This window comes from Carya illinoinensis, chromosome 9, assembly GCF_018687715.1.
Source record: "Carya illinoinensis cultivar Pawnee chromosome 9, C.illinoinensisPawnee_v1, whole genome shotgun sequence".
Taxonomy (NCBI): Eukaryota; Viridiplantae; Streptophyta; class Magnoliopsida; order Fagales; family Juglandaceae; genus Carya; species Carya illinoinensis.
This window is the reverse complement of record NC_056760.1, coordinates 8,223,291-8,240,416: the sequence shown is the minus strand read 5'-3', so window position 1 is coordinate 8,240,416 and position 17,126 is coordinate 8,223,291. Positions and strand designations below refer to the sequence as shown.

Here is a 17,126-nt window from a genome sequence, read left to right as displayed (position 1 = left end):
CCATATTTCAAATACCCCCTTTTCAATAAATTGAGAGTGCCGTAAGACATCCTAACACTTCAACATCTCTTTATTCCTCTTTAACCAATATGGGTATTTTAATTTTATAATCGTGTTAAATTTTTTTTTAAAAATTAATTATTTAATTATGAAATATAACATATTGTTACTTTAGTCACTTTCTCTTGATCGTTCCTCATTTGGTGTCATTCGTTTTTTCTTTCCGTCTTCATAAATAGGTAGACCCCATAGATATTTGGATGTTGCCTTTAACGAGCGTCACAGCATCATATTTCCAACAGCCGTCGGGGTTTGTGGCGTGATGTGGATGTTGTGGAATTGGTCAAGATGCCCCTTGATAATAATACAAACTCTTTTTCATTTTCAATTATCATTGTCTTGACCTACCACATAATCAAAAAAAAAAAAAAAAAAAACCTTGTTAACTTACTATGCATTTGCATTCCAATATAATATTTCTCCTTTTTTTAGATAAATGTTTTAACAAAAAATAATGTCACAAAAGTAAATTTACAGGATAATTAAATTCATCTGATATATTAAATTATAAAATTATTTTTATTATAAAATAAATATAATATATTATATAATTCACGTCAGTTTATAAATTTATTTTATTAAATATTTTTATAATTATTAAATAAAAAATTATTATTGTCACTTCATCACGTTGTCCTAAGATGCAAAAGAAAACCAATTTTGTCTAATCATACCTATTTTCAACGACACAATCTAGTTTAGAGCATTAGCAACGGTTGTCCAATTTTAGATTAATAAATATAGGTCCACTGTTTTTTTCTACTTTAGGAATCCGTTTTTCAAAAATATCAAATATTTTACTCTCTAAATTTTTATATTTATTATTATTATTTTTTTTTATTATCAAAACGATTTCTTGAGGTCATATTTTCAAGAGATCCACTCAACAAGGAATATAAAATTTGATCCGTCCCGAGTATAAAACAAGGATAAAACCTTTGAGTTTGTAAACACCAGTTATGATGTTTTCTCAGTTTACTCACAAAAACATTCATAATTATAATTTTTTATCTCATCTCATTTAATCATTATAATTTTTTCGAATTCATATACAAAATATAATAAATAATTTAATTTTTTTAAATTTCAATTCAACTGTTTCAAATCTTAAAATAATAATAATATTAAAAAATAATATTATAATAATTATTTATTTATTTTTTATTTTTCATTTAAAATTATCTTATCTTATGTCTAAATTTAAACCATATGTTTTTTTGTTTTTCAAACTCAATGCAGTTGGCATGAAGAAATTAATATATATATATATATATAAAAGTTGCAAATTATGTCGTGTTGAGATTCTTTAATAAAATATAAAAAATGATTAATAAGCAAAAAAAAAAAAAATCTGAAGGGCATGATGACGGCATGATGAGGGTGAAACAAATGGCTCTGGCGCAATGACCGGTCTCGTTGTCTGTTTGGACAAGTCAGAGCGGTACGGAGCTTCTGCTCCACCAATGGGACCGAAATCAAGCGGGCCTGGGGCCAACAGTGAACAGAAGCACCAGGCCCACCTCTCTCTCTCATCCACAATCATGAACCGCAACCCTTCAGTCACGCAATACCATCAGAAGAGTTTTGGTTGTGCTTTTCCTATATTTATTGGATTTTTTTTTTTTTTAACAAATGTGTCGGATTTTGGGAATTGTGTGTGGTCGAATTCGAAGGTGATTTTTGTAGGAGGAATAACAGTGAAGCAGACCAGTAAACATATTTCTGATGATGAAATTATGAATGTTCCCAAGTAAATTTAATGATGTTCGAATGACTCAAATGTTCTGAATCTGAGGTTTATAGTTTTTAGTTGGACATGTCTGAGCTTGCTATCAACAAAACCGCTGTTTTAAGGAAAAAAAAAAAACAATATTGTGGTTATCTCTATCTTTACCATTCAGAGTAGTTTTAGTAAGTCAAACATCATCTCGCTCATTTAAAATTATTTGTGCACGCATTTTCCCAAGAATCCATATTCCAGCGGGATAGATAAAGCCTTGAGACGTTCATCTCAAGTTAAAATCTTATGACTTCAAGATATAAACATTGCCCCTTATTGTCAGCAATCCCACACAATCTACGAAGAAAACTTCTCTCTGTCATGAGGAGTAGAGTAGTCAATATCTGGGCCAGCAGGAATGATGCCGAAGGGATTAATAGTGGGATGGCTTCCATAGTAATGCCGCTTGATGTGTTGCATGTTTACTGTACTACTGATGCCAGGGAATTGAAAAATGTCCTTGGTGTAATTGAACAGATTTGGGTACTCACGTAGCAGTTTCTTGTTACACTTGAAGTGGACATTATAAACCTGTCATTACACAAATTCAACTTTACAAGATGCTTGAAGAGTCTGCTACAGATAAATGCCAGTTTCATACAAAAGCAAGAAAGGCAAGTAATGTCAAAACCAGGATTATCAGATCTAGGCCAAATAGATGCTTTGCCTATGGCCATAGGTATAGATAGACACAACATCCTAACAAAATGAATGTTTTGACTGGGTGCTCTTTTAGACTAAGCTCTTCGACTCTCCTAATCTCAAAATGACCAGAGTACCAGATTTTCCTCATATCATGTAATTCCCCAAAAAGGACAAACGGTTTTTGTTCAAACGTTTCCATCATATCAAGTCTTCTCCAAAGACATCCAAATTGAATTGCCCAAATACATGAAGAATGCGAGAGTTGCTGGGCAATTTTGGACAAACGTCACAAACAATTGCAATGAAAAAGAAAATGATTGCTATAGGGAATGACACATGAATAACTTGGTAATCACAAGCAGTAATTTTATGAGGTGGCCTAAACTTTTGGCTCCGGAAAATATAGAAGTTCTGTATTGGTCCTCATTATTTAATAAGTACCAATTTCATTCCTAAAAAACTTTAGTTTTGAGCGATACAATCCCTCCGTCCAATACCTTACTGTCACATAAATTAATGACACGATTTGCACTCGAGATGAGCTGTCATCAATTACTGTAATGGCACTGTCAATTTGATAGACAGAACAGTTAGGTAGCTCAAAATTCAAATCCAGGGATGAAAATACAACTTTTTAACATGGAACTTAAATTAAACATCCGATGTTTCAGTGACAAAAGGTAAAAGTTAGTCTAAATCCTTATCCATGCAGCTTATTAGCTGTCAGTAGCAAAGAAAGAGGATAACGGAAAAATTGGGGAGGTGAAAAGTTTGAGTTAGGCATCATGAGTTCAAAGGTGATTGAAGGACTGCAACAGTTTGAGATTGGCTTAATATTCCAACAGGCTTCAGTTGTTACCTCATCAAATCTTATGAGGGTGACAAACAATCGAATATCTGCTTCAGTCAGTGTATTCCCGCATATGTACCGTTGCTTGCCAAGTACCTCTTCACATTTCTCCAAAGCTTCATACAACTGGTTTACAGCCTGTGGAAAGAAAGATCAATTAAGATACTTAAGAAATGCCATAGTTATTGTCAGGATCCTTTCAGAATTTAAATACAACACATCCCCCATCTTGTTAAGACAAATATAAAATATTAAATCTACTCATTCCTATCAACTTAGTTTTAGGGACAAGTGGTGATTTCTCATGGTATTAGAGCCTGTGGAAAGAAAGATCGATTAAGATACTTAAGAAATGCCATAGTTATTGTCAGGATCCTTTCCGAATTTAAATACAACACATCCCAGGTCTTGTTAAGACAAATATAAAATATTAAATCTACTCATTCCTATCAGCTTAGTTTTAGGAACAAGTGGTAATTTCTCATGGTATTAGAGCAGGAGTTTTGAGTTCGAACCTGACTTTACACTTCACACATATAATTAAATATTCCACATGTTGGGCTCACTTATTGAGAAGGAGTCTGGCCCACATGCGAGGGGGCGTGTTAAGACAAATATTAAATATTAAATCTACCAATTCCTATCAGCTTAAACTTTTGTGATAATTGGTGATTTCACACATCTAACTTAAATGACTGTGGCATAGCAAAAATGCATACCTCTTCGTAAGGACCTTGCTTCCTTGCAAACCCACATTTATAGACACCATTATTTATTCCATGGTATATCCATTCGTTAGTCTCATCAATTTGGGCTTGCAAGGGAGGAGGATAAAGGTCCAAAGCTGCATTATCTGCTATATCATTGAATTCAGAATTAAACATCCGGATTATCTCCGAACTCTCATTGTTGACAACTGTTTTGAGTTTTTTATCCCATAGTACCTATCATTTAACAAAAACCAATCAAATAGTTATAGAGTTCAAACATCTAGAAGCTCCCTAAAAAAATCATATCAGAGAAGGGGGGGTCCCTTCATGCAGATAACATACAGGAACCGTGTACTTTCCAGAGTAGTTTGTACTAGCAAGGTCATAAAGTTCTCTAATACTTTTAGCTCCATTCAAAGGGTCAGGCTCAGCTCCTGGTTCTTCCGTCTCTGAAGCAGGGAAAACCCATCCCATATGCTCATCAGTTTCCTTTGTTCTTTCCCACTTTGATTTGACTGACTGGGCATAAGCAAATAGACAAGATTGGATTGATCATAAAATTCCGATTCGACTACTAGAAACTAATGGTAAATACGCTGACCGTGAAACTAATGGCCTTGTCAAGTCCTTTGATCTTCAAATATGCAATGCACCTGGAAGCCCATGGGCAAGCATATGATATGTACAGATGATACCTTCCAACTTCTGCTGGAAATTGTGATTCTGGACTACGTGAAATAAAATTACGGAATGTTGAAGCGGTTCTGGTGAAAGCACCAGAATCTGATGTCTCATCTACTGCAGAATGAGCCATTTTTACAAAGCGCTGAAGAATATGCAATTGAAAATTATCAATACGTCCAACGTTTTACAAATTCAAAACCATAGAAACATATAATTCAGTTCCAAAGACTTGTCACCTTGTTGTTGGAGTGGCATAACAAATCAGAAAAAAATGTATGCTAATTATAACATAACATTAATAATGTTGTGGCAGAAAAGTAACATCTTGGGGGGAAGATAATTCACTAGAAAGAATTGCAATCACACACACAAATGTATGCTACTTTCTAAAGGATTCTGGTTGATTAGTTTGACATTATAAACTAAAGGAAAATTATTAGGTACTTCCGGAGTATGTAAGCAATTTTAAGGGCATGCCATTTTATCATAGGATAGCAGTACCATGTCACCATACGACCTAACAAACGTTACGTGCTTCACCAACAAAGGTATTACAATTCTCTGATTCAATGAGCATGAAATCCAATAAACAACAAATTTATATAGCGTCCAAGACAAAAACACAAGTAAAATATAATATAAACAGTAATCCCACATGATTCCCAGTAAGCTACTCTATTAGCAAGGGAAGAAAATTTTCTAAAAGTGGCCATACATGCAACAACCTCACTTTGTTCTGCTGGAAAACATTGCATACAAAAAAGCAAAATTCCAGGTCATGTGATATGTTTTCCGGCAGAAAACAAAATTTACAACTACTCTTACCCATTATTCATGGTGAAAAACCGTTAATATATACGGGTCCTAAAATCATATTCATATCAAGATTCTCCCCGAATATTTTTCTTTTGAAACAAACAGATCCGACCAAAATTTACCCTTTATCAACTCCGTTCATAGCTACAGCATTTCGAAACCAGAAAACAGATCGTAAACTAGTATCCCACGAAAAAAAGTCAAAGTCAATAATTATTCAGAGATCCATATGATCCATCGTCCATAAAATCTGTAATCACGGTTCTGGTTTCATGAAGGTCAATCCCTTTATTTAAGAGCATCTCGTGCTTAAAGCAGTTCGATAAAATCCCAGAAACTTTATAATTCGTCAATTTATGTCAACAAGAGTGAGTGAGAGTGAGAGAGACGAATGACATCGAGAAATAAAAGGAGATTGCATGCCAAATACCTTGGTAGGGAATCGCAGGATGAGCTGCTTCTTTGTTGCAAATGCTGAGAGGTGTTTGTTGAAGATACAGATCACAGCCACTCTTTCTTAACAGCAAGCCGCAAGTGGCGCGGCAGAAAATAAATAATAATAATAATAATCATCATCATTTGGGCAGATAAAATAAAGAATTAATCTCGCGTATACAGTTAAAATTTATTTTAATTTTTTTAATACATAACTAATCATGTCAGTAAAATATATATAAAAGTGACTGTATATAAAATTTTTATTAAAAATTATTATTAAAATATTTAATTTTTTTTTTTAAGTTAAAAAAAATTACTATCGAGCATTTGTGTATTTTTTTTAAACACTTGAATAAAACACACAATGAAATAGAGTAGCTTTGAGGGGCTACTTGAGGAGACTGAGTAGCAGCACCCTAAAATAAATGAAGTATAGCTAAAAAATCATTGATTTATTACTTTTTTTAAAATAGTGCTTAGTCAATAAAAAAATCCAACATAAATGAATGAAAAATGATTTGGTCTCATAAAAATAAATTTATAAATTGACGTAATTTGATGTGATAAGTTAAATTATAAAACTAATTTTATTATAAAATAGATCGTATAAATTAGAGATCAGAAATGTACTAAAAACTTGCTCCAATAATTTAAGGAGCTCTGCAAACTAAGGAGACTTGAATGCTGCATTAAGGAAGACAACACTGTTTTCAACTGACGTAATTCATAGTATTGAGTAATGTGTTAATGTGTTATTATCCATTAATTAACTAGCAAGTTAATTATTTGATCGTAACATATATATGGTGAGTATGAAAAATGTTCCGTGAAACCAAAGCTCCAAGTACCATCTTTTTGAATCTTTCAAATGGAAATGAAAAGGGTAGGAAAAAGAAATTGAAATGGAGACACGGCCACTATTGCCACTCACAAATCACGATGATTAAACAACAGAAAACTAGTGGGATCATGACATGGTGATGGTGGACTCCCAACACTAATCCTTTTTGGCTTTATGCTAACAGCCGCTCGTAATGGAAAGCAAACATCAGAGTCCTGCAATCATGTAGAAACTGTTCCAATCCTGAAGATTTTACCTTGCTTTGCTTTTGTGCCAGAAGTCTATGGGCTCACTTATGGCCGCAATTTCAAGCGCATGTTTTAGACCCAAGAGAGGGTAAGAAAGAGTTCTCCTGAAAAAAGTAAGCAAAGGTTGCAGAGTTATTGCTGGGTCTCTTCGATTGAACTTTTCCTCATAAATTCTTGATAGTGCTATTTATATGCCACTTCCCTATTCATATATCTGTCATTCCGTGCTTAGTAAAGCGCTATGAAACTTGGACATATCTAAGCTTGCTATCAGCAAACCCACATATATGTGGCTCAAAATAATGATAATGTACTAACTTAACTATAATAACGGTTTTTTTATTTTCTCTTTTTCTTTTTTAAAGTTCACAACAAGGTGGTTATCCCCATCTTTACCATGTAGAGAACAGTAGAGAAGGTCACAACATGATCACATTCATCCAAAATTATTTGAACACCTTTTCACAAGAATCCATTTTCCCTCAGGATAGATAAAGCCTTGAGGTGTTTATTCAATTAAAAATCTTATTGATTTCGAGATACAAACTTCATCTTATTGTGTGCAACAACACAATCTATGCAGAAAATTTCTCTCTGCCATGAGGGGTAGAGTAGTCAGTATTTGGGCCCACAGGAATGATGCCAAATGGATTGATCGTAGGGTGGCTTCCATAGTAATGCAGTTTGATGTGTTGAATGTTGACCGTACTACTGATGCCAGGGAGTTGAAAAATGTCCTTGGTGTAATTGAACAGATTTGTGTACTCACGTATCAGTTTCTTGTTACACTTGAAGTGGAGAGCATAAACCTGTCATCACACAAACTCAAATTTCTAAGATGCTTGGAGAATCTGCAATAGATAAATTCTAGAGTTTCATACAAGAGCAAGAAAACAAGCAAAGCAAAAACCTGAATTATAGGATCCAGGCTAAACAGATTATGTACATATGGCCATAGGTTTTGGTAGACCAGCATAATAACCAAGAAATGTTATCAATGGTTGGCCTTTTCCAGTCTTAAGATTCAAAAATCAGATTTTCGAACATCATGTAATGCCAAACAAAAAAGCAAAAACAGAACCATTCCATAAAAGCTCAAATTGAATTGCTTTAAACGTATTCTACATGTGAGAGTTGCTGAGCTATTTTGGGCAAACGACTGCTATGAGAAATAAAAGGGGCTGTGAGGAATAACACATGGGAAATTTGGTAATCAAAACAACTATTTTATGAGGTGGACCAAACCATTAACTTTTGATTCCAGAAATAGAGGATCAGTAATAAGTTTGTCCTATATTTTAAGAACTACTTTCATTCCTAAAAGCCATCACATAAACTGACGTTGTGACAAACACATCCTATAACCTTTTTGTCCCCTGTAACAGCATCCTCAATTGGATATACGAAATTTTTATGCAGCTCAAAGTTCAAATTAAAGTTAGGACTAAATTAAATTCTATCCCATGTTCTGAGGGACCAGAAGTAAGATTTGTCTAAACTTTAATCAATTAACCTTTTAGCCATTCCGTAGCAAAGGAAGGAAGGTGAAAGACGGCAATTTCAGAGTTGTTAGACAACCACGGTTTTAAAAGGCTTCACTTTTTGCTAGAGTAACTTAGATTACCTCATCAAATCTTATGAGACTGACAAACAATCGAATATCTGCTTCAGTCAGTGTGTTGCCACATATGTAGCGTTGCTTTCCAAGTATCTCCTCACATTTGTCCAATGCATCAAACACCTCTTTCAGAGCCTGTCGAAAGAAGGATCAATTAAGATACATAGTTATTGGCAGTATCTTTTCGAGAAAGTAAACACCAAGCCACTTCTTTGAGAAAGTAACAATCGATATAGTGCATACCTCTTCATGAGGCTCCTGCTTCCTTGCAAACCCACATCTATAGACACCATTGTTTATCCCATGATATACCCATTCATTAGTCTCATCAATTTTAGCTTGCAAGTGAGGAGGATAAAGGTCCAAAGCTGCATTCTCTGCCATGGCATTGAACTCAGTATTTAGCATGCGGATTATCTCCCCACTCTCATTGCTAACAATTGTTTTGAGTTTCTTATCCCATAGTACCTATCACAGAGCAAGACCAAATAAATCATTTAAGAATGTCAACATCAGCCAGAAAAGGGAGAAAATATAGTAGGGAAAGGAAGGAGGGAGAAGGGGGGGGGGGGGGGGAGGGGGGTTGTTAATGTGAATGACATACAGGGACAGTGCACTTTCCAGTGTAGTTTGGACTGGCAATATCATAAAGATCCCTAATACTTTTTGCTCCATTCAAAGGGTCAGGTTTAGCTCCTGGTTCCTCTGTCTCCGAAGAAGGAAAAACCCACCCCATATGCTCATCAGTTTCCCTTGTTCTATCCCACTTGGGCTTAACTGGCTGAGGATGATAACCAAATAGACAACATTAGTTTGGTCATAAAATTTTGATCCCACCCTGAGAAACTTACCATAAAATTCACTTACCGTGAAACTAATGGCCTTGTCAAGGCCTTTGATCATCAAGTATGAAAGGCACCTCGAAGCCCATGGGCAAGCATATGATACATACAGATGATACCTTCCGAATTCTGCAGGAAATTGGGAGTTTGGATCTCGTGAAATAAAATTACGGAATGTTGAAGCTGTTTTCACAAAAGCACCAGATGCCGATGTCTCATCTAATCCAGATCGGGCCATTTGAAAAAAGTGCTGTAAAATATGCAATTGAAGAAATTATAACTACTTCAACATTTTACAAACTCAAATCTGTTAAAAAAATATTTAGGGGTTGTTTGGGAAACACATCCCATCTCATCTCATCTTAAAATTTCTCATAATTTCATTTCCAAACATCACTTAAATACAAACACTTTTCAATTTCAAATCTTCAACTTTTCCATCCAATCATTACTTAATCATTATAACTTTCTTATACTTCCAAATAAAACATAAAAAATAGTTCACTTTTTCAAATCCCAAAACAAAGATTATATCAAAAAATTATATTCTAACAATATTTTAACTTTATAATGTTTTTATTCAACTTTTTCTCTCTCTTTTTCCAAAACCCATCAAAACATTTCAACTCAAACTATTTCACTACTATTCTTCTTCTTTTTTCTTTTTTTTTTTTTATTTTTATTTTTTTTTTATTTTATGTCGGGGAACCTCTCCAAGGTAGAGCCTTTCGGACCCACCCCTATAGAGTAAACCCTTGTCCCGTGCACCACACCCTCGAAAGTTTTTCTGCACGGAACTGATTAAATCGCTGGTTTTTCAGTAAGGAATGTGGCCCCAAAGGATTGTTTGCACCCATAAGGTGTTGAACCTTGGACCTTGAAGGGAGTAATACTTCAAGACCAAAACCTTCACCACTTGGGCCAATCCCTTGGGGTTTCACTACTATTCGCAAATTTATCATCTCATATCATTCCCCTAAGCATCCCCTTACATTCAGCTCATAGACCTTTGTCCTCTTACTGTTGGAGTAGCATAATGATAGGACATAAAAGTCATATATTTTAGGGGAAAGACATTCGATATACAAGAAAAGGATTTTTAGGATTCTCGTAGATAGGTCCATTTGACATCTCTGTCTGTATAACCAGTTCACTTCATAGTTAAATCTCTCTCTCTCTCTCTCTCTCTCTCTCTCTCTCTCTCTAAGCCATAATTAAACTGCATTTAAACAAAAAAAAAGTCATCCATGATTGCTTTCCACTTCAAATACAATACTTGTAACTTGATATAATTGCCAGATATCCTGGCGACAAAAGTCAAGCTTTAAATTCTTGTAGAGTACCCAATAACCTAAATGTTTTGTTCAGGGTGAAAAAGCATTGAGATACATGGGTTCTTAAATCATTTTCATTTCAAAGTTCTCCACAAATTACTTCCCATCGAAACTAACAGATAAGACCAGAATTTACCCTTTATCAACTCCCTCTTAGCTAGATTTCAATTTCTAATCAATATATAATATAGATTACACTTATACGATACGAATAAAACTTCCGCAGTAAGCCAGAAGACAGAACATATCATAAAGTAGTACCCCATGAAATAACTCGAAGCTAAGAATTTTTCTGAGACCCCCCTAACTACCATGGGAAAATATGAGTTCTGGTACTAGGGAACCCACTTTAAAGAACTTCATGGAAGCCACTCCCTTTCGGTAGGAGCAGGCAGTGTTTTAAGCAGTTCAATAAAATCCCTAAATTATAACACGTCAAATTAAGCGAACATGAGAGAGAAAGAGAGTTATTTACCTAGGAATGGAAATGCTAGATGAGCTGCTGCTTGTGATAAAGGCAGAGAGTGGATTGATAAAGATGCAGATCATAGCACCAGCCAGTACTGGACTTACTTATTGTAGTCAACACAAGCCCCATCCCTTCACCTACCCTTCTTCGATCTTTCCTACCAGCCACTCTCCTCTTCCCACGAAACGCCCAGAGCCTGATCTTCAGGTGGGACCCTTCCCTTTTGTCTTTCCTCCTCTCTCCCTCTCCATCCAGTGTCAACAGCTGTCGGTCCACCTAAAATTAATTAACTAGAACATTTTCTATAACAATCTGGGCCTGGCATTGCAGCTGCAACCTTGTTGTTAAGGTAGTAACTACGTAAATTTCCTTTTCCTCTCTCTCTCTCTCTCTCTCTCTCTCTCCCCCCACTTACCCACACCCTATCTTCCTTTCTTCCCATATGTACCTACCCCGCCAAATCTCGCTACCCACCTCCCCTTTAAATTATTATCCAACCTACGTATATGTACGATCTGCGCCATGTGAAAACCAGGAGTTGTCTCCCCTCTCGCTGGCAGTCCTTGAGCAAAACGGGGTTTGATATTCCAAGATTTATTTTATTATTAAATTGGAATAAGAAACGTTTAATAAAATGTTTATATAATTTAATTTAATTTTTAAAATAAATTTTAAAATCTAAATTAAATATAATCATTAATGTGATATTCGGCGTATACATGCAGCAGCTTCGCGGGGGCGGCAGGATCTCATCTCATGTGAATTCACGTGGAGGTGGGAGTGATTTCCGCATCACACGGGAATATTTATGGGGATAAGATCACAAAGTCACGTTGAAAAGTACAGGTGCCAATTAATTAGTCCTGTAATTGGATAATAATTTAAGTAATGCTTTTAAAATAGATGACTTATCATAATTCGATTTTTTTAATAATTAAGAAAGTAAATATTATTAAATTTATGTATTTAAAAAAAAAAAAACTAAAATTATATTTATCAGTGAAATATCAGTTGGGACATCTGGTAATTTCAAAACAATTAAAATATTATCTGTAATCTGAGAGAATATTTTAATGCTAAGGACTAATAAAACCCAATTTCCACATATTTCATTTTTTCAAATTATTATTATTTTTTTAAATAATCAATCATGTTTTGATTCGATAATTTCAAATTGTTATTTTTTAAATCCTCGATCATGTTTTGATTTTACTTTTTTTTTAAATAAAAAAAAATTTGGGAAAAACAAAAGCATTAATTGCTGTGTAGACGACAATTTTTCTACGTGCTCACCTGTGGGTGCAATTTCAAGCACGTTTTTTACCATAAAAGAAAGGTGAAAGAACTAAGCATTTGTGAAGGTTGCTCCCAATGACTTGAACCTCGGACCAAGACCAAGACCAGAGCATATATATCCAGGACAGAGGCCAAGGCACATGTTTGACATCTACAAATTCAACATTGTTTCTACCGAGACACCAAAAGAGAAGAAAGAAGATGAACTGCATCTTCTTGAGCTAAATGCCTAGATGCCCGACAGCCTAAGCAGTTACAAATGGTGAATGATACTGTAATAAGCATCATCTGGGGCTTGAAAGAAAAACATCCAGAGCTCATGCAACTTTTCTTCCAAACTCCAAAGAGAGTTGGAAATAAACCTTTCCAAAACAGCAAAGGAATGGTTGCAGTGTTATTATCGATTGGAACTTTAACCAACTTCTTCTTGACAATGTTATTTATATTCACATTCCTAATCAACCATTCCATGCTTAATGACATTATAGGAGAGCACAAATATAGCTATCATGGTGGACTGGGAACCATACAGCCAGCTTTGTGGTCATTTTTATTTTTATTTATTTATTATTATTATTTTTTTTTTTTGGAGAAAAAAAATAGTTCCCGGTAAACCATCTTTTCCAAGCACATACGTTTATAGAATAGCACACTCACATCCATCTGAACTTTATTTGAACACACATTTTCCAAGACTCTACCTTCCCTCAGGATAGATGAAGCCCAGGGGTGTTTACTTCAAGAAAAACTCTTATGACTTCAACACACAATTGTTTGCAATTCCACACGATCTATGCAGAAAACTTCTCTCTGCCATGAGGGGTAGAGTAGTCAGTATTTGGGCCAATTGGAATGATGCCAAATGGATTGATAGTAGGATGGCTTCCATAGTAATGCCGTTTGACGTGCTGAATGTTGACCGTAGTACTGATGCCAGGGAGTTGAAAAATGTCCTTGGTGTAATTGAACAGATTTGTGTACTCACGTATCAGTTTCTTGTTACACTTGAAGTGGAGAGCATAAACCTGTCATTACAGTACATTCTTATCAAAAAAAAATTCTAAGTCGCTTGAAGAATCTGCTATAGATATAATGATATATGCCAGAATTTCATCCAAAACCAAGGCAGCAGAGCAAAGCCAAAACCAGAATTGCCAGCAGAACTAGGCTAAACCGATGATGATGTACCAGATTTTCCTTATATAATTGAATTCCAAATATTCAAAAACAGAATCATTCAGAACTTTCCCATGCACAAGTATTTTTTCATAAAAGCTCAGATTGAATTGCTTAAGCATATTCAATATGTGAGAGTTTTCAAACCATTGCAATGAAAAAGGGATAACATGGCTATAGGGAAAATCACACATAAATTATTGGTAATCGCATAATTTCTTTCATGAGGGGGCCTAAACTTTTTTACTTTTGGTTCCTGAAATATAAAATATGTTAGAAGTTGGTTATTTAGTTTAGAAAGTATTAACTTCGTTTCTAAAAGCATTAATTATAAGCAATTCAACCCCTTCCTCCAGTGCCATAACAGAAATGGATGATTTAACAAACGTTTAGTCAGGCAGGTCAAAGTAAAATTAAAATTCAGTTATAAAATTAAAACATTTTAAAATTGGGATTAAATTAAAGCATCTCCTATGTTTCAAGGGACCAAAGTTAAAATTTTATACTAAACTCATAATAAGTGAGAACACCCCCTAAAATTACAAATTGAAGGATAAAGAGTCCAAAGAAACCCAAGAAAGGAAATGAAATGCTGCCATCAGCAGACTTCCAATGAAAAAGAACTGTGATAGAAATAATTCAGACAACCACATGATTAGCTTAATTTCTAGACAGGCTTCAATTATTGCTTGAGAGACAGATTATTACCTCATCAAATCTTATGAGACTGACAAACAATCGAATATCTGCTTCAGTCAGTGTGTTGCCACATATGTAGCGTTGCTTTCCAAGTATCTCCTCACATTTTTCCAAGGCTTCAAACACCTCTTTCAGAGCCTGCCGAAAGAAGGATCAACTAAGATACTTATAAAATAGCATAGTTATTGGCTGAATCCTTTGCGAATGTAAAGACTACGACACTTCCTCCATCTAACCTGAATGTCTGGTATGAAAAAACTATACATACATACCTCTTCATAAGGCTCCTGCTTCCTTGCAAACCCACATCTATAGACACCATTGTTTATCCCATGATATACCCATTCATTAGTCTCATCAATTTTTGCTTGCAAGTGAGGAGGATAAAGATCCAAAGCTGCATTCTCTGCTATATCATTGAACTCAGTATTTAGCATGCGGATTATCTCTGCACTCTCATTGCTAACAATTGTTTTGAGTTTCTTATCCCACAGTACCTATCACAGAGCAAAAACCAACCATAAAGTACAGGAGTCTTAAACTTATATTAGCCAAGAAAAAGGAGGGAGGGGGGGCGGGGGGGGAGGCGGGATGTGGGGACACTTCATCTGAGTAACTTACAGGGACACTGTACTTTCCAGAGTAGTTTGGACTAGCAAGCTCATAAAGTTCTCTAATGCTTTTTGCCCCATTTAATGGATCAGGTTTAGCCCCTGGTTCCTCTGTCTCTGAAGCAGGAAAAACCCATCCCATATATTCATCAGTCTCCTTTGTTCTTTCCCACTTGGGTTTGACCGGCTGAGCATAGGCAAATAGAAAAAATTAATATAGTCAGGCAATTTTGATCCCATCTCTAGAAATTTGTGATGAAATTCACTGACCGTGAAACTGATGGCCTTGTCAAGTCCTTTGATCTTCACGTATGTAAGGCACCTGGAAGCCCATGGGCAAGCATATGATACGTACAGATGATACCTTCCAGCTTCTGCTGGAAATTGGGAGTTTGGGTCTTTTGAAATAAAATTACGGAATGTTGATGCAGTTTTCACAAAAGCACCGGACTCGGATGTCTCATCCACTCCTGATTTAGCCATTCGAATAAAGTGCTGAAGAAGAATATTGAATTGAAGAATTTATCATTACTTCCAACATTTTACAACTTCAATCCCAAGACCACATTGTGGAGCTATGGGATATCTTTCCAAGCTTAAACGTATAGAAAAAAGTGAAATTACAAATTCAAATATATTCTCTAACAATATTACTATCACACACAATTGTATCATCATTTCAAAGGGACTTCGGTTGATCGATCTAGGACAACTGTCTAAATTATGTAAATTGCAGCACCCTCATATTCTGTTCATGAGAAAGACAATCACATGCTTCACCAACAGATGTAATTGATTCTCGATGATCAAACAGTGAACATATGTATTCAAGAAACAACATATCCATGCAGGACTCGTATTAAACATAAGAACTTCGTTTTTTTCCTGAAAAAAAGGAAAAACACAAACACACACCACCAGAATTCCGGCATCCTGCTCTATTAGCTAGCCAGAGTGGACCATTTTCTTTTGTGGGCATAAATGTCAACAGCCTCAATTTCTTTTGCAGGAAAACATTTCCAAATTTATAAGAAGGAAAATTTCAGTTTCATATGAGATGTTTTCCAGCAGCAAACCAAAAGTAACAAGAACTTCTTCGACCCATTAATTATTCATGGACAAAACCATTGAGATATATGGGTTCTGAAATCATCTTCATGTCAAAGTACTCGAAAAATACTTTTCAATAAAGGAATATACGAGGAAAAACATAACCTTTCCCGACTTCCTTCAAGGCCATAAGAGTTTTAATTTGAAACCATAACGCAGATAACAGAGTAGCTCAAAAGTCGAGAACTATTCTTAGATCCATACATATCTATAGTTCATAAAAACTGTAATGCAGTTATGGTACTAGGAAACCAAGTCTAAAGAACTTCATGGAAGCCATTCCCTTTCTATAGGAGCAGCTACCATTTTACGCTGCTCAATAAGATCCCAGAGATCTTAACACGTCAAACTAGATCAACATGAGAGAGAGAGAGAGAGAGAGAGAGAGAGAGAGAGAGACACCTTGGAATGGAAGTGGTGGACGATCTGCTTCTTTGTGGCGAATGGTAAGAAGGGCTTATTGAAGACGGAGATGGCGATCATGGGGTGAGAGTATAAGTGGGACTGTGATCAAAAGAAAGAAGGAAATTAAATAATTGAACAGGGGCTTATCCTAGAGTTGCCATCATTGTCAGCGACTGGCCGACAGACACGACGGTGTCTGTGTTATCTTTATCATGGCGTCTGCCTTATCTAAGTTATCTTTCCTTTTTTAATCATTTTAACCGTATGACGTAGAAGTCAGAAATTCTAAAATGGTAAATGCCTTATAAAGCATCCCGACGGTGTGCTCTGATAAAAGAAATTTTATATTTAATAACTAAAAAAGTATGTTTTAATAATATTATAATTTTTTTTTTTGTTTTTTAAGTTTTAAAGGTGATTAAAGAATAAAGGGATTCTCTTTGGCTCTCTAAAATCACACTTTCAAAATTAATGAGATATTTTTTCAACTTTAT

General features: G+C 35.1%; 3 protein-coding genes across 4 annotated transcripts; all 3 read right to left on the bottom strand.

The window, feature by feature from the left end:
- Positions 1-1,972: 1,972 nt before the first annotated feature.
- On the bottom strand, positions 1,973-6,127 carry LOC122276088 (glutathionyl-hydroquinone reductase YqjG-like). Its single transcript, XM_043085548.1, has 6 exons — positions 5,976-6,127; positions 4,647-4,871; positions 4,388-4,564; positions 4,055-4,279; positions 3,345-3,473; positions 1,973-2,371 (listed from the first exon to the last, which is right to left on the bottom strand). Exons 2-6 carry the CDS (start codon positions 4,857-4,859, stop codon positions 2,138-2,140), a joined length of 978 nt encoding a protein of 325 aa, XP_042941482.1. The 5' UTR covers positions 4,860-4,871; positions 5,976-6,127; the 3' UTR covers positions 1,973-2,137.
- Positions 6,128-7,482: 1,355 nt separating this feature from the next.
- On the bottom strand, positions 7,483-11,698 carry LOC122276087 (glutathionyl-hydroquinone reductase YqjG-like). 2 transcript variants are annotated; one of them, XM_043085546.1, is made up of 6 exons: positions 11,342-11,698; positions 9,558-9,782; positions 9,295-9,471; positions 8,934-9,158; positions 8,697-8,825; positions 7,483-7,881 (listed from the first exon to the last, which is right to left on the bottom strand). In XM_043085546.1, the coding sequence occupies exons 2-6, from the start codon at positions 9,768-9,770 to the stop codon at positions 7,648-7,650; spliced, it is 978 nt and encodes a 325-aa protein (XP_042941480.1). In that variant the 5' UTR covers positions 9,771-9,782; positions 11,342-11,698; the 3' UTR covers positions 7,483-7,647. The 2 variants fall into 2 exon arrangements, with proteins under 2 accessions (XP_042941480.1, XP_042941481.1); XM_043085547.1 differs by having other exon boundaries at positions 9,558-9,661; positions 11,342-11,697.
- A 1,533-nt stretch (positions 11,699-13,231) lies between these two features.
- Positions 13,232-16,811, bottom strand: LOC122277579 (glutathionyl-hydroquinone reductase YqjG-like). The gene is made up of 6 exons (XM_043087615.1): positions 16,630-16,811; positions 15,388-15,612; positions 15,128-15,304; positions 14,779-15,003; positions 14,516-14,644; positions 13,232-13,656 (listed from the first exon to the last, which is right to left on the bottom strand). The coding sequence occupies exons 1-6, from the start codon at positions 16,708-16,710 to the stop codon at positions 13,423-13,425; spliced, it is 1,071 nt and encodes a 356-aa protein (XP_042943549.1). The 5' UTR covers positions 16,711-16,811; the 3' UTR covers positions 13,232-13,422.
- Between the last annotated feature and the right edge of the window lie 315 nt (positions 16,812-17,126).

What these genes read in the sequence shown, in the direction of transcription:
- LOC122277579 (XM_043087615.1), bottom strand. Translation starts at nt 16,710, where the DNA reads ATGATCGCCATCTCCGTCTTCAATAAGCCCTTCTTACCATTCGCCACA. An exon ending in CTGGAAAGTACAGTGTCCCT is followed by an intron (nt 15,004 to 15,127) that starts GTAAGTTACTCA and finishes GCTCTGTGATAG; the next exon opens with GTACTGTGGGATAAGAAACT. An exon ending in AGCAGGAGCCTTATGAAGAG is followed by an intron (nt 14,645 to 14,778) that starts GTATGTATGTAT and finishes TTCTTTCGGCAG; the next exon opens with GCTCTGAAAGAGGTGTTTGA.
- LOC122276088 (XM_043085548.1), bottom strand. Translation starts at nt 4,859, where the DNA reads ATGGCTCATTCTGCAGTAGATGAGACATCAGATTCTGGTGCTTTCACC. An exon ending in CTGGAAAGTACACGGTTCCT is followed by an intron (nt 4,280 to 4,387) that starts GTATGTTATCTG and finishes GTTAAATGATAG; the next exon opens with GTACTATGGGATAAAAAACT. An exon ending in CCCTCATAAGATTTGATGAG is followed by an intron (nt 2,372 to 3,344) that starts GTAACAACTGAA and finishes GTGTAATGACAG; the next exon opens with GTTTATAATGTCCACTTCAA.
- LOC122276087 (XM_043085546.1), bottom strand. Translation starts at nt 9,770, where the DNA reads ATGGCCCGATCTGGATTAGATGAGACATCGGCATCTGGTGCTTTTGTG. An exon ending in CTGGAAAGTGCACTGTCCCT is followed by an intron (nt 9,159 to 9,294) that starts GTATGTCATTCA and finishes GCTCTGTGATAG; the next exon opens with GTACTATGGGATAAGAAACT. An exon ending in AGCAGGAGCCTCATGAAGAG is followed by an intron (nt 8,826 to 8,933) that starts GTATGCACTATA and finishes TTCTTTCGACAG; the next exon opens with GCTCTGAAAGAGGTGTTTGA.